The sequence below is a fragment of the Acomys minous genome, assembly GCF_964271855.1.
Source record: "Acomys minous genome assembly, chromosome: 7".
NCBI classification, from domain to species: domain Eukaryota; kingdom Metazoa; phylum Chordata; class Mammalia; order Rodentia; family Muridae; genus Acomys; species Acomys minous.
In genome coordinates, this window is record NC_140488.1 from 47961975 (window position 1) to 47978240 (window position 16266).

The 16266-nt window shown below is 41.9% G+C and overlaps 1 protein-coding gene across 2 annotated transcripts in view; it reads right to left on the minus strand.

Moving 5' to 3' along the window:
- LOC311602347 (uncharacterized protein) overlaps positions 1 to 16266 on the minus strand; it is a 70625-nt gene that overhangs the window by 23875 nt on the left and 30484 nt on the right. For both annotated transcript variants that reach the window (XM_084790287.1, XM_084790288.1), the window contains exon 9: positions 498 to 638. In XM_084790287.1, the coding sequence (XP_084646413.1) occupies positions 498 to 638 (141 nt within the window). The remainder of the gene's footprint in view (positions 1 to 497; positions 639 to 16266) is intronic.

The following is a 16266-nucleotide window of genomic DNA, read 5'->3' on the forward strand; positions in this document are numbered from 1 at the left end:
TTTAGTTTCCACATCTGAGAAATGAAGATGACACTGTTCCAGCTCCTCAAAGGTTTTGAGAAGGTGACAAGAAACAATTCTCAAGGTTCTGGTCAAGTACACAGGATGCTACAATGTTCAAGGAGACTTGCTTATTTCACCACCAGCTAGTAAGCGTCTTATCTGCCTGATAAAATAGGCCCCTTCTTAATGCCAAGCAGAGTACCGTGTACACAGCACACTTGCCATAGAGTCAGGTTGTATGATATAAAGATTTAACTAGGAGCACAGCATTATAGGATATTCATCATTGTCGAGCTTCTATTTTACATCCCAAGCCTTGGACTACGTCTTTCACCTCTTCCTAAGAACAGCATCAGGTGACAATAAATGAAGACAATGGCACTCATTTTTATTTAGGAAGTTTAGAGGAGTGCAATTGCATTATGATATAAGATTGAGCCAAGGCACAGCTTTTCTCTCTGGTTAATAACAAGGAGGTGAATATGGGTACTTACTAAGATCAAGACTGGTAGGAGAGGTTAATAGAAGAGCCTGTTTAGTCTTTCCTTGTTCGTTGCAAACCATTTGAGGCTCAGTCATTATGAGCATACCAAAGAAAAGTTGAATGGGACCAATTCTCTGCAGCATCAGATAGCCTGTTCAAAACAAGGAAAATGATCAGAGAGCCACAGAACTGCACGGTGCCCTTGAAGCCACTTTCTTATTTTTATGCTGAGGCCCAGAAACCTACAGTGATTCATCAAACACCACGAAACAGTGAAGGGCAATGCCATCACTGAAACTTAGGCAACCAGATCTGGGGCCACTGTTCATTTCACTCCCTCTTTCCAACCCAAAGGAAAAACTCTTATTCCATACTCCTAGCCAACTTTGACTTTACTATAAGCCTGAGGCTTGGGAGAACAAAGGTTCTTTCTCTTTACTTTATGGCAGAGGAAACGGAGGCCCAGGAAGAATTTTCTCTCACTAGCCACACATGTTTGTGGCACAGCTCCTAACATGGCAACACGGTAGCTGGAGTCAGGAAACCTGGGTTTGAATCATAGCTCTGCAGTCCTATCATGGTTATAGCCACATTGTAGCTACGCTACTCCTACCCAATGGGTATTTCTTGCCCTCTGTATTCTGCTATCCTCAGTGCCTCGCTCCAGGAGGAACCAAAAGAGGGGAAGGTGATAACAAAAGATGAACCATGAACTTTGCATCACACAACTAGCAGCTAGCCTCCTTCTCTCCCTCCCTTAATCTACCAAGGACATTGGACAAAAGAGTATCCAAAGTGGACTGGCACTCCCTGTGCCATTTGTGTTCCTGGGCAGGCAGCCTACAAAATATTTACAAAAATTTAAAAATCAGCAAATCCCAATCGTCTGACCTTGGAGGCAAAGACAGACAGAAAGACAACAGATGTAGAGCCAGGAGGACTGAGGGCCCCACAGCTTGGGTGTGGGGGGAGGAAGCAGAGCTAAAAGCAAAGGCAAGGAGACCCACGTACATAAATATGAATGCTTACCACACAGTCAAGTCTGTTTCCCTGCAGAAAGACAGATGACCAGCTCTGCAGAGTGGTAGGGCTAGGACTCTCAGTTCTCTTAGTACCACTAAAATCAAGGTCAATGTCAAGTCCTTACACTGGTTCAATGAGAATCCTAACCAGAGAACTTGACTCAGAAGAAATGAAATGAAAAAATGAGAGGCAACTGCTCTTTCTAGAAGTGTTTCCCTTTTATGCCCTCCCGTATACTTATCTGCTCCTTCCTGGTCTATATTGTTTTCCAGATTTGTAGGAAATTGGCTTAGTTTTGTCTTGGGACTAGCACAACAGCCTGTTAGTCCCCAGATTTAAAACAGAGCTGGGCAAGTCTGGAAATGTGCACCACTACCTAGTTACCCCCTTTGCCATGAATCAGGAGGTCATAAGCTGGTCTTGCTTAAGTTATGCCTTTGGAACGAGGGCTCTTCCCATCACCTCTCTTCTCTTTTCTGCCAACAAGTCGCTAAGGGCTTCTACCTCCAGAATGTCTTCTGGCTCATCCAGACTTGCTTAAATTAAACCTGATGGACTCTCAGCAATGGAGATTGAGGTAAATGAGGCAGTCCTTCTTGAGACCCTTCAGTTTGGGTTCATTTTCTGTGACCCTGTATAAGGTAGTTCCCTTAAACGATATGCCAAGTTTCTTAGCTGTGAGATTCATGAAATAAATATGTATCCCCGGGGAAATTTTCAGGCATATATGGCACTGGCTCTTAGAAGAACAGGTACAGTTCTTCCCTTTCCTTGAGCAAATGAAGATGCTGCTCTCACTGAAAGATGATTGTCAGACAGACAGCCCTTCTGGTTAGGCTTCTTGACTCAAATTCTCAGTATAAAGGTGGAAAGACTGGAACATGAGAAGCCAAATATCACATTCTAATGAGGCACATACAGAATGTGGAGGGTCCTTAAAGGTCTTAGCTAAGGTACCTTGTTTCACTTTAGATGCTCTTCAACAGAGACACTTCCTCCAGGGAGACCAACTGAATCAAAAAATATATGCAGATACATGGGTTCTTTAGCCTGAATGTGTCCTCCCCAAACACATGTGTTAGAAATTTAAATGGCTAAGAAAAAAATGTTTGGAGGTGAATAAATACCACCATTTAAAAAAAAAGATGGTTGGGGTGAACTCAGTATTTCTTATCCTTTTACTTTCTTCTATGTGAAGAAATAATCGTTTTCTGTTGTGGAGGATGCAACAGCAAGGGGAGACCACCCCAGAGCTGAAGAAGGAACCCATCTGTACCTTAAGTTGAACTTCCTAGTTTGAAAACGGTGAGTAATTTTTCTGTGTTTTTTTCCAGTCTGTAGTATCCTATTACAGCAGCACAAAATACACTAAGCTATCAGGTGTTTGGCTTCATGGCCTGTCCCTAGGACTCCCTGTTCTACTACCACCTCCTGAGGTAGGAAGAAAGAGGGATAGGAGAAGAGAGCAAACACTTGCTGAGTAAATGCCTGTAAGTAGATACTGCTCTGAATATTTTCTATACTATATCTTTGCTCCTTTCTTTCCTCTCTTTTTCCTGGATTGGGGCTGCTCATCAGAGGCAAAGGTTTGCTATTATTGAAATTCTGGTCGAGTCACACTATCACTATTAGTTCATTGATAGCTTATTTCATTTAAGTTTATTTCTAGTTATTCTTCAATTAAGTTTATTCCATTTACTTCCCTCTTTATCATTGTTCAAATGTCCACTGATTTTCCTGGGGGATACTCTTGTCTAGATTACATAAAGAGTATTATTCTGTATATCACTTGCTGTTTGTTTCATGCAATACAATAACTATTGAGCAAAATCCACTGATATCTATGAATTTAATGTGCTTGTTTGAACTACAGCCCATGTTTTATATATGTCAAATTTTACTCACCTATTCTCTTGTTTTTGGATATTTAAGCTAATTCCAATATACCTTATTACAATATTACAAAAAATACATTTTCATGCAAGTCACTGAGTGTAATTTGAATGTGCTTAGTGTGTATAATCAGAAACAGAATTGCTCTGTCAAGGATTAGATAAGCACTCAAATTCCACCTGGCATGGTGGCACACGCCTTTATTCCAGCACTCTGGGAAGACAGAGGCAGGTGGATCTGCCTGGTCTATAAAATAAGTCCAGAACAGCCAGGGCTACCCAGAGAAACCCTGTTTCAAAAAAACCAAAATAAATAAATAAATAAATAAATAAATAAATAAATAAAACCTTCAAATCCCCCCAAATTTCACTCCAAAATGATTGTATGTATTCGCACAATCTTTAGCAGTATGTGAGGATCCTGATCCTCCCATTTTGTTGTCAACAAATATTTCGCCAGTCTGATGTGTACGAAATCATAATCTCCCTGATTATGAGATTCAGTGGCTTCTTCTGTTTATTTGGACTTCCCCCCTTTTTAGGTTGTCTGTTTGTACATTTGCTGCTTTTTCTATCTGGTTTCCTTTTTCTTGTTCATTTATTTACTTAGTGGAATAGAGATCTTTACTTTTGATGGGATGCAGCTAAAAAAAAAAAAACATTCACTTTTCCCTCATGAGTTATGCTTTCTACACTTTAAGAAAATTTCTGAACCTTAACATAGTAAAGAAATCCCTCTTATATTTTCTACTAATAATTCTACAATTTTGCCTTTCATGTTAGTCTTCAGTATTTCTAGAGTTTATTTTACATCTAGCAAGTGATACGAATTTAGCCATATTTTATCTATGGAACAAGCAATTTTTCCTAATATCACATATTATATGTACCACAGGCCTTCCTCGTGTCTCTCAGACCAGAATCAGGAGGTTAACACACACGCCCTGAGCTCCTATGATATTCAGATCCTTCAAGAGTGATTCTGGTAGATTTTATGATACAGAACCTGCCTTTAGGAAACACGCCATCTATTAGGGATAATAAAGATGGACACAAGAAAAAGATTTGAGAGTATATAGTCACAAATTCACACATAGGTGAGAATAAGAAAGCAATTTGGAGAATCTACATTTGGAGACTTAAAAAGAAATGCTTATTTCTATGATGGGGTGGATAAAAGGGCTTGAAATCTTTTACTCTGCTATATTCATCCAGTCCAGGTAGCATTATGCAATTAGCATAGAGTGCAAGAGAGAACAGACACTGAAACTCCTACACATGCCATGATCTGCCTTTTCTGGTGTGCCCAGGGTTTCCTTCTCTTCATACTGCTCCTCCTTCAGCCCCAGGGTACCAATTAAGAAGGAAGCGAGGTCAGTTTGCACTGCAGTCCAGTCCACAAAATCTTCCTGAGTCAGCTGTCTCCTTTTTTTTCAGAAACATGGATTGAATTGAAGGGACTTATTTATAAAATAATAATAATAGGGATAACAATAATTATTACATAATGTGTGCACGGTCCTAAACCACAGTTTCTCTACAAATATGTTCTATCCTGGTCAGCAGTGGGAGAGAAGATTGCTAATTGAGGAAATTTGTGTGGACTGGATATCTGGACCTGTCAAAACAAAACAAAACCTCGAATCCCTTGGGGTATGAAGACACAGGCCAAAACTTCCAGGACTGAGCTGTCTCCTTTTTTCCTCAGGAGTCCTTTCCCTGTCTCAGGATGCTGCACCATGCCACAAAGGCATAACAACTTGTATTTCAAACTTGGTCCTCCCGAGAGTCTGCATTGCCAAATACATCCCAATTATCCTCAGCAGGGCAGCCTGTATTTGGTATAGCCTGCATCGGGACTGGTTTTGCTCTTAGTAATCTTCTGCTTTAGTGATTAGAGACTCTGGAGGGGTAAGAGGAGGGGAGCAGAAGAGAAGGAGACATGGGGGATAAAGCAAACAGAACTCATCAAAACCAACAAACAAAAAAGCTCAAGCTTGCAGCTTCTTAATCCTCTCAGGGCATACTCTTCTCCATGGCAACCAGTAAGCCTCCAGGCTTCCTCATCTTCCACCCAGTTGACAGTGATGAACGGGGCTGGCTGCGTTGCTTTGCCTAGGATGATTTCAATACTTGGTAAAATTATGCCGGTTCTGAGGTGATATGAAAGCTGAAAGGGGGAAACACCAGAGAGAACCAGGGGAAGACTGAGGTAAGGAACTGAAGGCTTTCATTAGGCAGCACCCCTAAGGAATCCTCTTGGGAAGGTGGTGAGGGGGCCTCCAATGCCAACTTGTATTAAGATTCAATAGTCTTGGTGATGAAGATGAATCCTGACCATTTTCTTCCTAAGCCTCCAAAGGAAGATTCTACAGACTAAAAGAAATGCTGAGCATGTGTAGTGACCAGTCAGCCCTTTGCAGCACACAGCCATTTGTTCCTTCCTTGGCTAAAAGCAAGAAGAGGAAATAGAGTTTAAAAAATGAAGAAATAAAGACGTGTAATCCTCAGGAAATGGAAATAGAGTTTAAAAAAAATGAAGGAATGAAGATGTACAATCCTCAGGCTTTGACTTAAAAATCAGACATGTGGCTAATGCTTGTGTAGTGCCTATGGTCCTATACTGAAGAGGAATGGTTAAATTCCTAACTTTACTAAACTCAATTACTAAACAAAGAAGGCTGGAAAGTGTGCAAGGAGCACTCAGGGGTAGGGAGCTGGGAGTGCACATTCACAGCTAGTAAAAGGTTACTTGCTCAACTTATCTTAATGAAGTTGATGTCTTCACTTGCAAATGGACACAGCACCCTCCTTAAAAATGCACCTTCCTTCCTCTGTGTCCTTTCCTCAGTGCTTGATATAATTTACATACTCTTCTTTTTATCCTGAATAGCTGAATCTCACAGTTTGAAAAAAATCACTTCTTCATCCACAACTTCTAGGACTTAATACATGCATAGAATCCTCCTTTCATCCATCAAACACTTGTTGAGACTCATTGGACTCTGTGAAGGCAAATGATTTTGCTCACCATTGTCTTTAGTACTCCTAGGTACACAATATTCAAGTGAATATTTACAAAATTATGTCTATTATGTATATAAAGAAATTTACTGATCACTTTAAAAAGCAATATCATGTATATACTGAATCTTTCATTTATTGAGCAATTACTATGTGTCAGTGTACTATGTGTACAATTACTATGTACACTCAAATTTAACACTAGGAAAATACTAGAGGTAGAAAATATTAGTTCTATTCCATAGATAAAAATAATGAGACTCAAAGATATTAAATATTTTTTCTAAATTCATATGACTAATATATGGCAGAGCCTGGCACCAAACTCAGGCCCCTTAGACTCTAAAGTTTCCCTCTTCTGCATCCCTGGTGATGGGAAAGTGCTGTTGATAATAAATTCATTAATTGATAACTAGCTAATTGTCATGTCAGTTAGGTTGGCACAGACAGTTCATTAGCCAAATTCTTTGCTCTGAATTCTAGGAAACCAGTCTGAGTCTGGCCAAAGGGTCTCAGGTGAGTACTCAGAGGTTGTTGCATGTACCTTTCTACCTATACATAACCTAAACACAAGGGTCCGATCTCAGTTGTAAACACACAGAGAGAGAGAGGGGGGGGGAGGGGGAGAGGGAGAGAGAGAAAGAGAGCAAGAGAGCGCGGGGGGGGGGGGAGGAAGAGACTGAGACCATCTATCATGCTGTTACTTGTTTTACAGATAACAACAGTGAGGCTTAGGAAGATTGCACCACTTTCCTAAGGTCACTTGGTTAAGGAGTAGGAAAGCTGGGTTCAAATCCATTCTTTTCTGATTCTAGAACACTAGAACCTAAGCCACTGGACAGGACCTTTTTGGCTCTGAAAGCCCTAGAAACCCTGCTTTTGTCATGCTGATATCCCCATGAAGAGACTGACACTTTTTACAAACAATGGTGAGGGCCCCAGTGCCCTGTCCTAAGCTGCCAATTGGCAAGATACTCTCCATGCTCTAACAGAATTAGAGCCACATTAGCTTGCAGGAGAAACAGTTTCTGTCTTAGCTCCAAAGGGGCTGTCTAAGGATGATCTCATAGCTCCTGCCCCACCCGGGAGGGGCTTATGCCTAGATACAGTATGAGCAGCAAGGTGCTTCTACGTCATTTGCTTTTCTATCCTGCTGCATAAACAAGAAATTGAGCCTTGGGGGAAGGGCTGTAATATGAATCTTCATGGAAGAGGGAATGAAAAGATCGTAATAGGCATTTAGCATCAAGGAAACAGTGCATTCCAGACATAACAGCAGCTGCACATATGAAGTCACAGAGTCCGCGACAGCCTGGACATGACCCGCACAAGCTACAGCCAGATAATATCCAGCACACAGGGAGGAAGGCAGGCACGAAGTCCCAACATTAGTTGGAGCTATTGGCATTGGATAGCTGCCAGGAGAGGGCGAGATGGTTTTCCTTACGATGTGACCCCTGCTAGGTTGATCTATATCAGGACAGGCCCTACTCCCAAGAATAGCTGGGCACCGCAAACTACACTTGACAGGGAAAGAAGGTAAAAACAAAGAAATCACAAAGGTGGGAAAGCATGGGAGGGTGGAGAAGGTGGTATGGTAGGAGTTCAAAATACATTGTATGAAACTCTCAAAGAATGAATTAAATAACTGCTTAAGACAAACTTGAATACATGTCCGTACTTCCCTTTTGTCCCGTTCCTCCTCTTAGCAATTTTAATCATTTTGAAAATGCAATGAACTCAAGAAAACAGGTTACCTCCCACCTAGAGATGACAGCACTGTGCTTTGGAGATAGACAATGGTCATTAAGAGACTGTTGATCTACCAGGCAAAAGCCACTGAGTAATGGAGATTTTAGAGCGGCTTAAATTGGCTTAGTTCCAAAATGGCAAGGAGATTTTGACAAGGATCTCTTAGCTTTCTGCTAGTGACGCCTGTGTAGATGCCTGCTCTTCCCATAAGATGTAGTACTTCTCTCTCGGCTTCTCCCACACTGTCAAGGGAATCTGCACTGGAGTGCTAACATTGCCAGCCTTCCTCTGCTGAATTATTCATTTTTGCTGCCTGGGTATAACCAAATACCTCTCATTAAAAGCCCTGGATGGGGGTGACAAACTCCATCTAGCCCCACAGCTAGGCAGAGGGAAAGCCTAAGAGGAAGGTAAATGGTAGCAGGGCTGGCAGCTGTTGCCTAAGAAAGGAAAGCTGAAAGGCACCTCTGGAAGGTGGCAGCCATAGAGTAGTGACGATGGTGCTGGTAGGTGCTGAGATCCTTCTCCAGTATGTTGGTCCAACCCGTGGACTCAGTCCCCGATCACAGTCGATATAGCCCTAGGATTTAGGAGACCTCTGCCCTGTCTAGATTGGTTGTATCCTATGTGACTGGAGACACGGGACAAGTTCTCACTAGCGTCCTTACAGACACTAGGGTCATGAGACGGAGAGGAGATGAAGAGGGGAGGGACATCTAATTGCTGCCTCTAGCTCTAGCATTAACTGGCCTGAATCCAGGACCATGGCGGGTGGCGGGCCTCACTTTGCCCATGTCCTTTCCTTACATAGGAGACAGCACACACTTTTAGAAAGGGATTCTGATCATGAGCTTGATGTATAGGACATGAGGATCACTGTCTAGCTCTGGTTCCCGACTGTGTAATGGTGACAACCCATCCACTCTACCAAAGCATCAGTCTCCACATCTACAAAGGGCACCAACAGTAGCGCTTACCTCAAAGGGTGCTGAAGACATGTGTAAAGCAGCCATTGCTGGGCCCTGGTGAACACTCAGAAATGCTGGGTGCTCATCAGAGGCCATAGGTCCTTGATCCTTAGAGCTTTACCTTTCAATGTGCTCTCAGTTGTCTCTGCAGAGGAAACATGACATTTGCTTGCAAGTTGCCTGAGGCAGCCCTTCAGAATATGCGCAGCCTTGGGAATGCTGCATGGGACCAGTGCTCCCATTTCTCACCAGACAGCAGACAATAAATACTGAGTGTTCTTTCAGGGGCCGAGAAGGCTGAGCAGGCAGGATAAGAGGTATAGCAAGAAAAATACTGTCCCCTGCCCTCAGTTATTTACCTGGCCAGCAGGAGCTGAGTCTTCCCTTTTTTTCCTCTTTCCCAAAATGTTGGTTTTATTGTGAATACAATAGAAGACTGTCTTTAAACACTGGAACCCGTGAAGAAGGAGCCCAGCACCAGCTGCTTTCTACTTGTATTTTCTCTTTGGCTCTTTTTCTTACGTTTGTTTGTTTCTTTCTTTTTTTAAAGACTTATTTATTTATTTATTTATTTATTTATTTATTTATTATGTATACAGTGCTCTGCCTGCATGTACACCTGCAGGCCAGAAGAGGGCATCATATCACATTATGGATGGCTGTGAGCCACCACATGGTTGATGGGAACTGAACTCAGGACCTCTGGATGAGCAGGTAGTGCTCTTAACCTCTGAGCCATCTCTGCAGCTCCATGTTGGTTTCTTTAGTCACCTTTTAAACCACTACACCATTTGTGTGTATGTGTGTGGTGTATGCTTGTTTGTGTATATGTGGGAGGGGTTGGGGTACAAGTGTGGAAGCCAGAAATGTCCTCTGTTGCTCTCTGTCTTATTTTCTTGAGACAAGGTCTCTCAGTCTCTCACTGAACTTGGAGATTTTATTTGCTATGCTGGCAGCCAGCAAGTTCCAGACATCTCTGCCCACACGCTACCCCAGTCCTGGGGATACACAAGTGTATAGCCATGCTACCTTTTTTATGTAGGTGCTGTGAATCTGAAGGCAGGTCCTCTTGCTTGTGAAGTAAGCCCTCTAAGACACCTAGCCATCTCCCCAGACCCATGAATGGTTTTGTGGACAAATGTTTATGAAATTCATATGCTGAATCCCTTCCTCTCACTCAGCATGTTACTTAAAATTGAAGACTTTGGAACGTAATGAGTGTGGGGTCCTCACAGTGGGATTAGTGTCATGAGAGGAGGAAGAAAACAGACTTGAGATTCTTAGTCTTTTCCCTGTCCCCTTCACCCATGTTAGGACACACTGGGCAGCAGCCACATTCCAATCTGGGCAAGGTGGTTTTGCAAAGGATTTGCAAAGGACCTGCAAAGAGAGCACCTAGGACTGGCCCCATCAAAACACTGCCTTTCAGCATAATTCCACGGGCTGAGACAGACCCCAGTGCTTCTTTGTCAACTCTGTCATTCATGTATTGATTCAGCAATACAGTATTTTTCAGACAATAAGATGCACCTGACCAGAAGATGCACCATTTTTAGAGCAGTAAAACAAGAAAAACAGTAAAAACAGCAATCAGACCACAAGGTACACCCGAAATCTCCCTCTACTTGGGGGGGAGGGGGGGAAGTACGTCTCATGGTCCAAAAAATACAGTACTTAGCTGTTATCCTCCTCATGCTAGATGCTGCAAGTGCACAGGACTGAGAAAAACAGGCCTGGCCTCCACTCTGTGGAGTCTAAGTCTAGTAGGGAAGGGCACCTATGTTCACAGGGGTGTGGGATTACAAATTCTAACAAGAGCAATGAAACAGAGAGACACAGTGTAAGACAAGGTAGGCGGCCAGGGAAGTGGACATGCTGTTTAAGCCTCATTCCCATTGAGCAAAAACAAAGCAGCATTCGGGCAGGTGTGGAGGGAAGGTGAGTATAGATGGAGAGCACAGCAGCCTCCACCTTGGGGCCAAGGTGTTTGCACAGCTTTTCTATTGGGGAAATCAAGATCTCTGAAGTCTGGGGCCCCTTGAGTTTCATCTGTCTAAAAAGCATCCCCCCGTTTGAACACAGGTCATATTTTGTGGAAGTGATCTCATGAGGAAGACTTGAGAAAGTACAGATGCCTGGACTGCACTGTGACAGAAACATTGACTAAGCAGATCACAATGAGGTCCTGAAGTTTTCATTTTTTTCACATCCCAGCTGGTTTCAATATTTGAACTCAGAATCACCTGATGTATAATAAACAAGGTGTGGATGGTAGGGTGATGGCAAAAACTAAACTATGAAATCATTGCCCATGTTCGAGTACCACAGTCAAATTGTGAATCTGCTTCATAAGTCTTCTTTAATCCTTGTGTCTACTTGAAATTTAAGAGACTTTCCATAGGGGGTGCAACCATCTTGGTTTGGCTAATATCTGCTCAGTTTGATAATAACAGTGAAAATTCAATAATTGCTTCTATGGAAATCCCTTAGTCTTGAACAAACCAAGATGTTTGTTGACCCAAGTTTTCTAGTGAAGTGCTCACCTTAATTTATCTTAAAAAGGGAGGTGTTGCAAAATGCTCTCAAATCTCCCCATCTGTGAGGTGCTGCTGGCCTGCTAACCATGCCTTCCCATTTATTCGAAAGGATGTACATAGGCTTCTGCCTCCAGATTCCCAGTATGTAATTTGTCCATTGGCTTCCTAGATGCACAACTTAACAAAAGGGAGTTAGACAACAGGGAGTACATGTCACAGCATAACAAAAATATTGGGATAAGTCCTGGTGTTAGAAACCAAAGCAGAAAAAACCATCTGCTGACAGATTCACAAGGTAATAGGATAGAAGCCATATAGCATCACCACAGCAACCAGCCTCCAAAGGCCTCCAGCACCTACTCCTTTCTATATGAGATTTCCCTAAACAAGAATATTTCCTACTTTCTTGTTTGTTAATTTTATTTCCCCTCATTTGTGCTTAATGTTCAGGAGCAATTTAGTGGCTGTTTAGTTCTACCCTTTCACTATCTTTTGTCAAGCTTTTCTTCTTGTTTCTCTATTTTTCCTTTCCCTATTACGTCTCCTTTGCTTTTTTTCTCTGTCCTCTCATTTTCAGTCCTCTGTACCCTTAGCAATATTTCTATCTCTCTTCTGTCAGAGCCACAACCAAATCCAGGATGCTTTATCAGCCACAGTACCAATGGCCTAGTAAGTACTGGCTGTTTAAATGGTATTCTGTTTAATGCTCACATTCTCGGTTCTGGTATATCCTCACCACTAAGCTAGGGACACAGTAGAGAGGAACTATTTCAGACTACAGAGCAAATGAAAAGAAAGAAAGGCTCCAGGGTTCAGACTTATAATCATCACTTATCAAATGTTGTGTGTCTGACCCTGTTTTACTGCTTAATATATCTTACTCCACTTAATATTCACAACCATCTGAATGAGGTTTATTTTCTCACTCAACAAGCAGAGGCAGAGCATGAGCTGTGGTGAGGCATGCATGTAATCCTAACAGTGGAGAGATCAGGCAGAAAGATCATGAGTCCAAAGGTAGTCTGTGGTACATAGAGTTCCAGGTCAGCATGGACTACATAGTAAGAGCTTGTCTAAAAACAAAGCAAAACAAGTAAGAAAAAACTGGGGACAAAGGCACTTAGGAAAGTTACTTAAGATGCTTATAAAAGTTGACAAAATAAGGAGCAGAAGAAGGATTTGAACCCAAGTGGACTACCCAAACCTGCCTACTATGTCTACTTTTTGAAGAGAGTTAAGGAACATACTGTCCTGACTTACATAATACAAATAATGGAGCCAAAGAAAATACATTAATCACCACTATTTGAAGTATGTGTTGGATAGTATAAAGATTCTGAACAATAATAAATAGATTAAGACCCACTCCCCATATATACCACCACCAAAAACAGCACAAAATGACGTGTCTGTTGCTGAAGTCCACAGGAGAAGTAGAGTGGAAAAGGAGTGGAGGAACCCTAGCTGTAAGCCACTTCTTTCTTCAGACAGTTCCTGCAAACACTCATTCTTCATTCACCAAACACACATACAGTGAGTGTCCCCTATAAGCCAGGCTCTGGTGATCTTAGAGCTCCACATGTACTGAGAAGAGGCTGTTAGGGGCCAAGCGTCCTGTCTATGAGACCTAGATGTTCAGTTGTTACTTCTGAGCTTGTTTCTAGGAATTGGGAAACTTATGCATCAACCAAACTGATGGCTATGGAAGGAAGTACCATATAAAGTGTCTAGCACACAGAGGTCAACTTTGTAGGGGCAGAATTCCTTCTACATAAGAAAGTTCCCAATACAACCAATGGGGATGCTGCATTCTCCCAGAGATGGATGGATTTGTGGGTACTGTATCATCTACAAATGCTCTTAGGGTGAGCTTTCTTTGTTTTGCATTTTGCTTCTAGAGACAAGGTTTCCATGTAGTCCAGGCTGGCCTCACACTTTTATGTAGCTGAAGTAGCTAGAAACCGCTGATCCACTTGATTCTACCTCCCAAATGCTAGGATTACAAGCCTCTACCACCATGCCCAGTAAGGTTGGGTTGTCTTAAAAGCATGAAACTCAAAAACTGCCCATTGCAAGTGCCTACTTACCCCTTGGAGAAGGAAGCACCTCGTTATAGGTTACTTACTTCTTGTTGCTAAAGAAGACCCTCTCTGCCCACTATGACACGACACTGCATTCCAAAACCATACTGAGGAGGTTTCTATATAGTGACACTGCCAAAACATTATTGTCATCAATATACTGAGATAATAGATGCCAGAAATGCAAAGAATGCTTGCCCCAAAGAATACAGTTTAAAGAAATGGTTCAGAAGGCTGAGTAGACAACTGAGTAGGTAAGAGTGCTTCCCTGCACAAACATGAGGACTTGATTTTGAATGCCCAGCACCTACATAAAGAATGTCATGGCTGTGCATGCCTATAAACCTAGCATTGGGTTACTGAGACAAGGAATCCTCGATATCTTTGGCCTAGCCAAAATGGTGTGTGTCCAGTTCAGTGAGAGACCCTATCTCAAGCTAATAAGGCAGACAATTAGGCAGAGAACAACAGAGGAAGATACCTGATGTCCTCCTTAGGCCTCCGCCTGCATTCACACAGGTGTATACACAAAAACCCCACCACACACATACAACACACACACTATACTGCCTTCATTGCCTTTCTATTGCTGTTAAGAAACACCATGTCCAAAGCATTTAATTGGAGGCTTGCTTACAGTTTCAGAGAGTGAGTCCATATCATCATGGTGGGGAGCCCGGCAACAGTCAGACAATCGTGGCCCTAGGACAGCAGTTGAACGCTTGCATCTGATCTGCAAGATCAGCTAGAGAAGATAACAGGTAATGGCATTGGTTTTTGAAACTTCAAAGCCCACCCCCAGTGACACACCTCCTCCCACAAAGCCACACCTCCTAATCCTTCCTAAAACAGTTTTCAACAACTAGAGCACAAGCATTCAAATCTACGAGCATATGGGAATCATTCTCATTTAAACTACCACACACACAAGACAGACAGAGTAGGACAGACAGACAGACACACATACACACACACTATGGTTTGGGTAAATGGGAGGAGTGTCAAGAAATTTGCAGAAAATTGATCCAATTTCATTTTTCTTTCTCCTTTTTAATCTTAGCTCTGATTTTTTTACAGGTTACTGAGTAATGAGTAGAGGATTCATATTACAGATGCATAATTTGACTGGCTTGTAGCTTAATATAAAGTGCCTTCCTTGGCCCTTTCCTAAAAAATGGAAACTTAGGATGGCCACATTTCCTGAACCTCTGCTGTACCAAGAGGAGGTCATTGCTATGAAGTGCAGTACACAGTATAGTTGTATATGTGCATGTCTTTTGAGCTGGGAAATATTAGAAATGTCAAAGAGCATAAAGCAGACTAGTTTGAGCTTTCTGTGGGAGGGAGCAATCTATAAGAAACAGATAATGCAGAAACCAAAACTTCAGATCTCACCCAATATGGTCACTAAATTCTTGGGTCATCTTGAGCCATGCACTTCAGTGACTATACTGGTCACACGGGGCCTTCAGAAAGAAAGGCTTGCATTTGGTCTTCAAGACCTGGCCACATCTTACTTGATGTGTGTGTAAGATTTGGGAGAGTATAAGAAGTCTGAGCTTTCTTCCTTCCCTATGTAAAAAAGCCTTTCCTCTCAAATCTTAGCCTTTTCTCCCAGTTCATCACCAAAACAATGTTTCAGTTGTTAAACAGAAGACAGAAAGCATGTCTAAATCACATATGAGGACAGTCAATTTTACTGACATTTCTGATCATGGTTCAAGGTTAGGTAAGCTACTAGCCAGAACTGAGGAGAACTAGTATCATGGGGATGAGGCTTTGGAGAGAAGAGACCTTTAGAAGAACTGCATTAATTTTTATCCATGGTTCATCTTGTAATTGAAAGGATATCCTTACTGGGATTGAGACAACTTTATCACTAACTATAAAAATGTTTGGTAAGCAAACAGGCATTGATTTTGACTACTGCCCCTTAGTATTTTAAGCAAACATTAAACTTATAGTTTATTTTTGCTTGACCTTGAATAGTTAATCAAAGCCTTTATCTCCTGAATTCATAGTAGGTTGTTTGACCTTTGGAAAAAAGGTCTATTCCACAATCACATTCTGGGGAATGCAGGCTGAAAGGTGTAGTTGCTTTGTATAAAAGAATGCAGGGTGGCATTAGATTCCTTCAAAAGTTGAATGCTGTCTCTTTTCCACTTTCTATTCATTTCCTGAGACCATGGGAGGTGCACAGTAGAATAAACTCCAATGCTGAATCAAACATTCTGTACTTCCTGCTGCCTGACTTGCTAAATGAAAAGATTACCACTGATCATCTTGCTGGTCAGCAGAAGAATTTAGTCAATCTATGGAAAAGGACACTCTGAAATACCTTGTTACTACACAGCAGTGGAGAGACAGAACACAGACTTGGAACATTAGATAGAAGTATTTCCTGGCCACTAGCTATAAAATAGATGCTTTATATAATCTCTTCCATTGCCTACCTTGATTTTTTTTTGCCAAATTGGAAACACTGCATAGTTATGTTTGGGG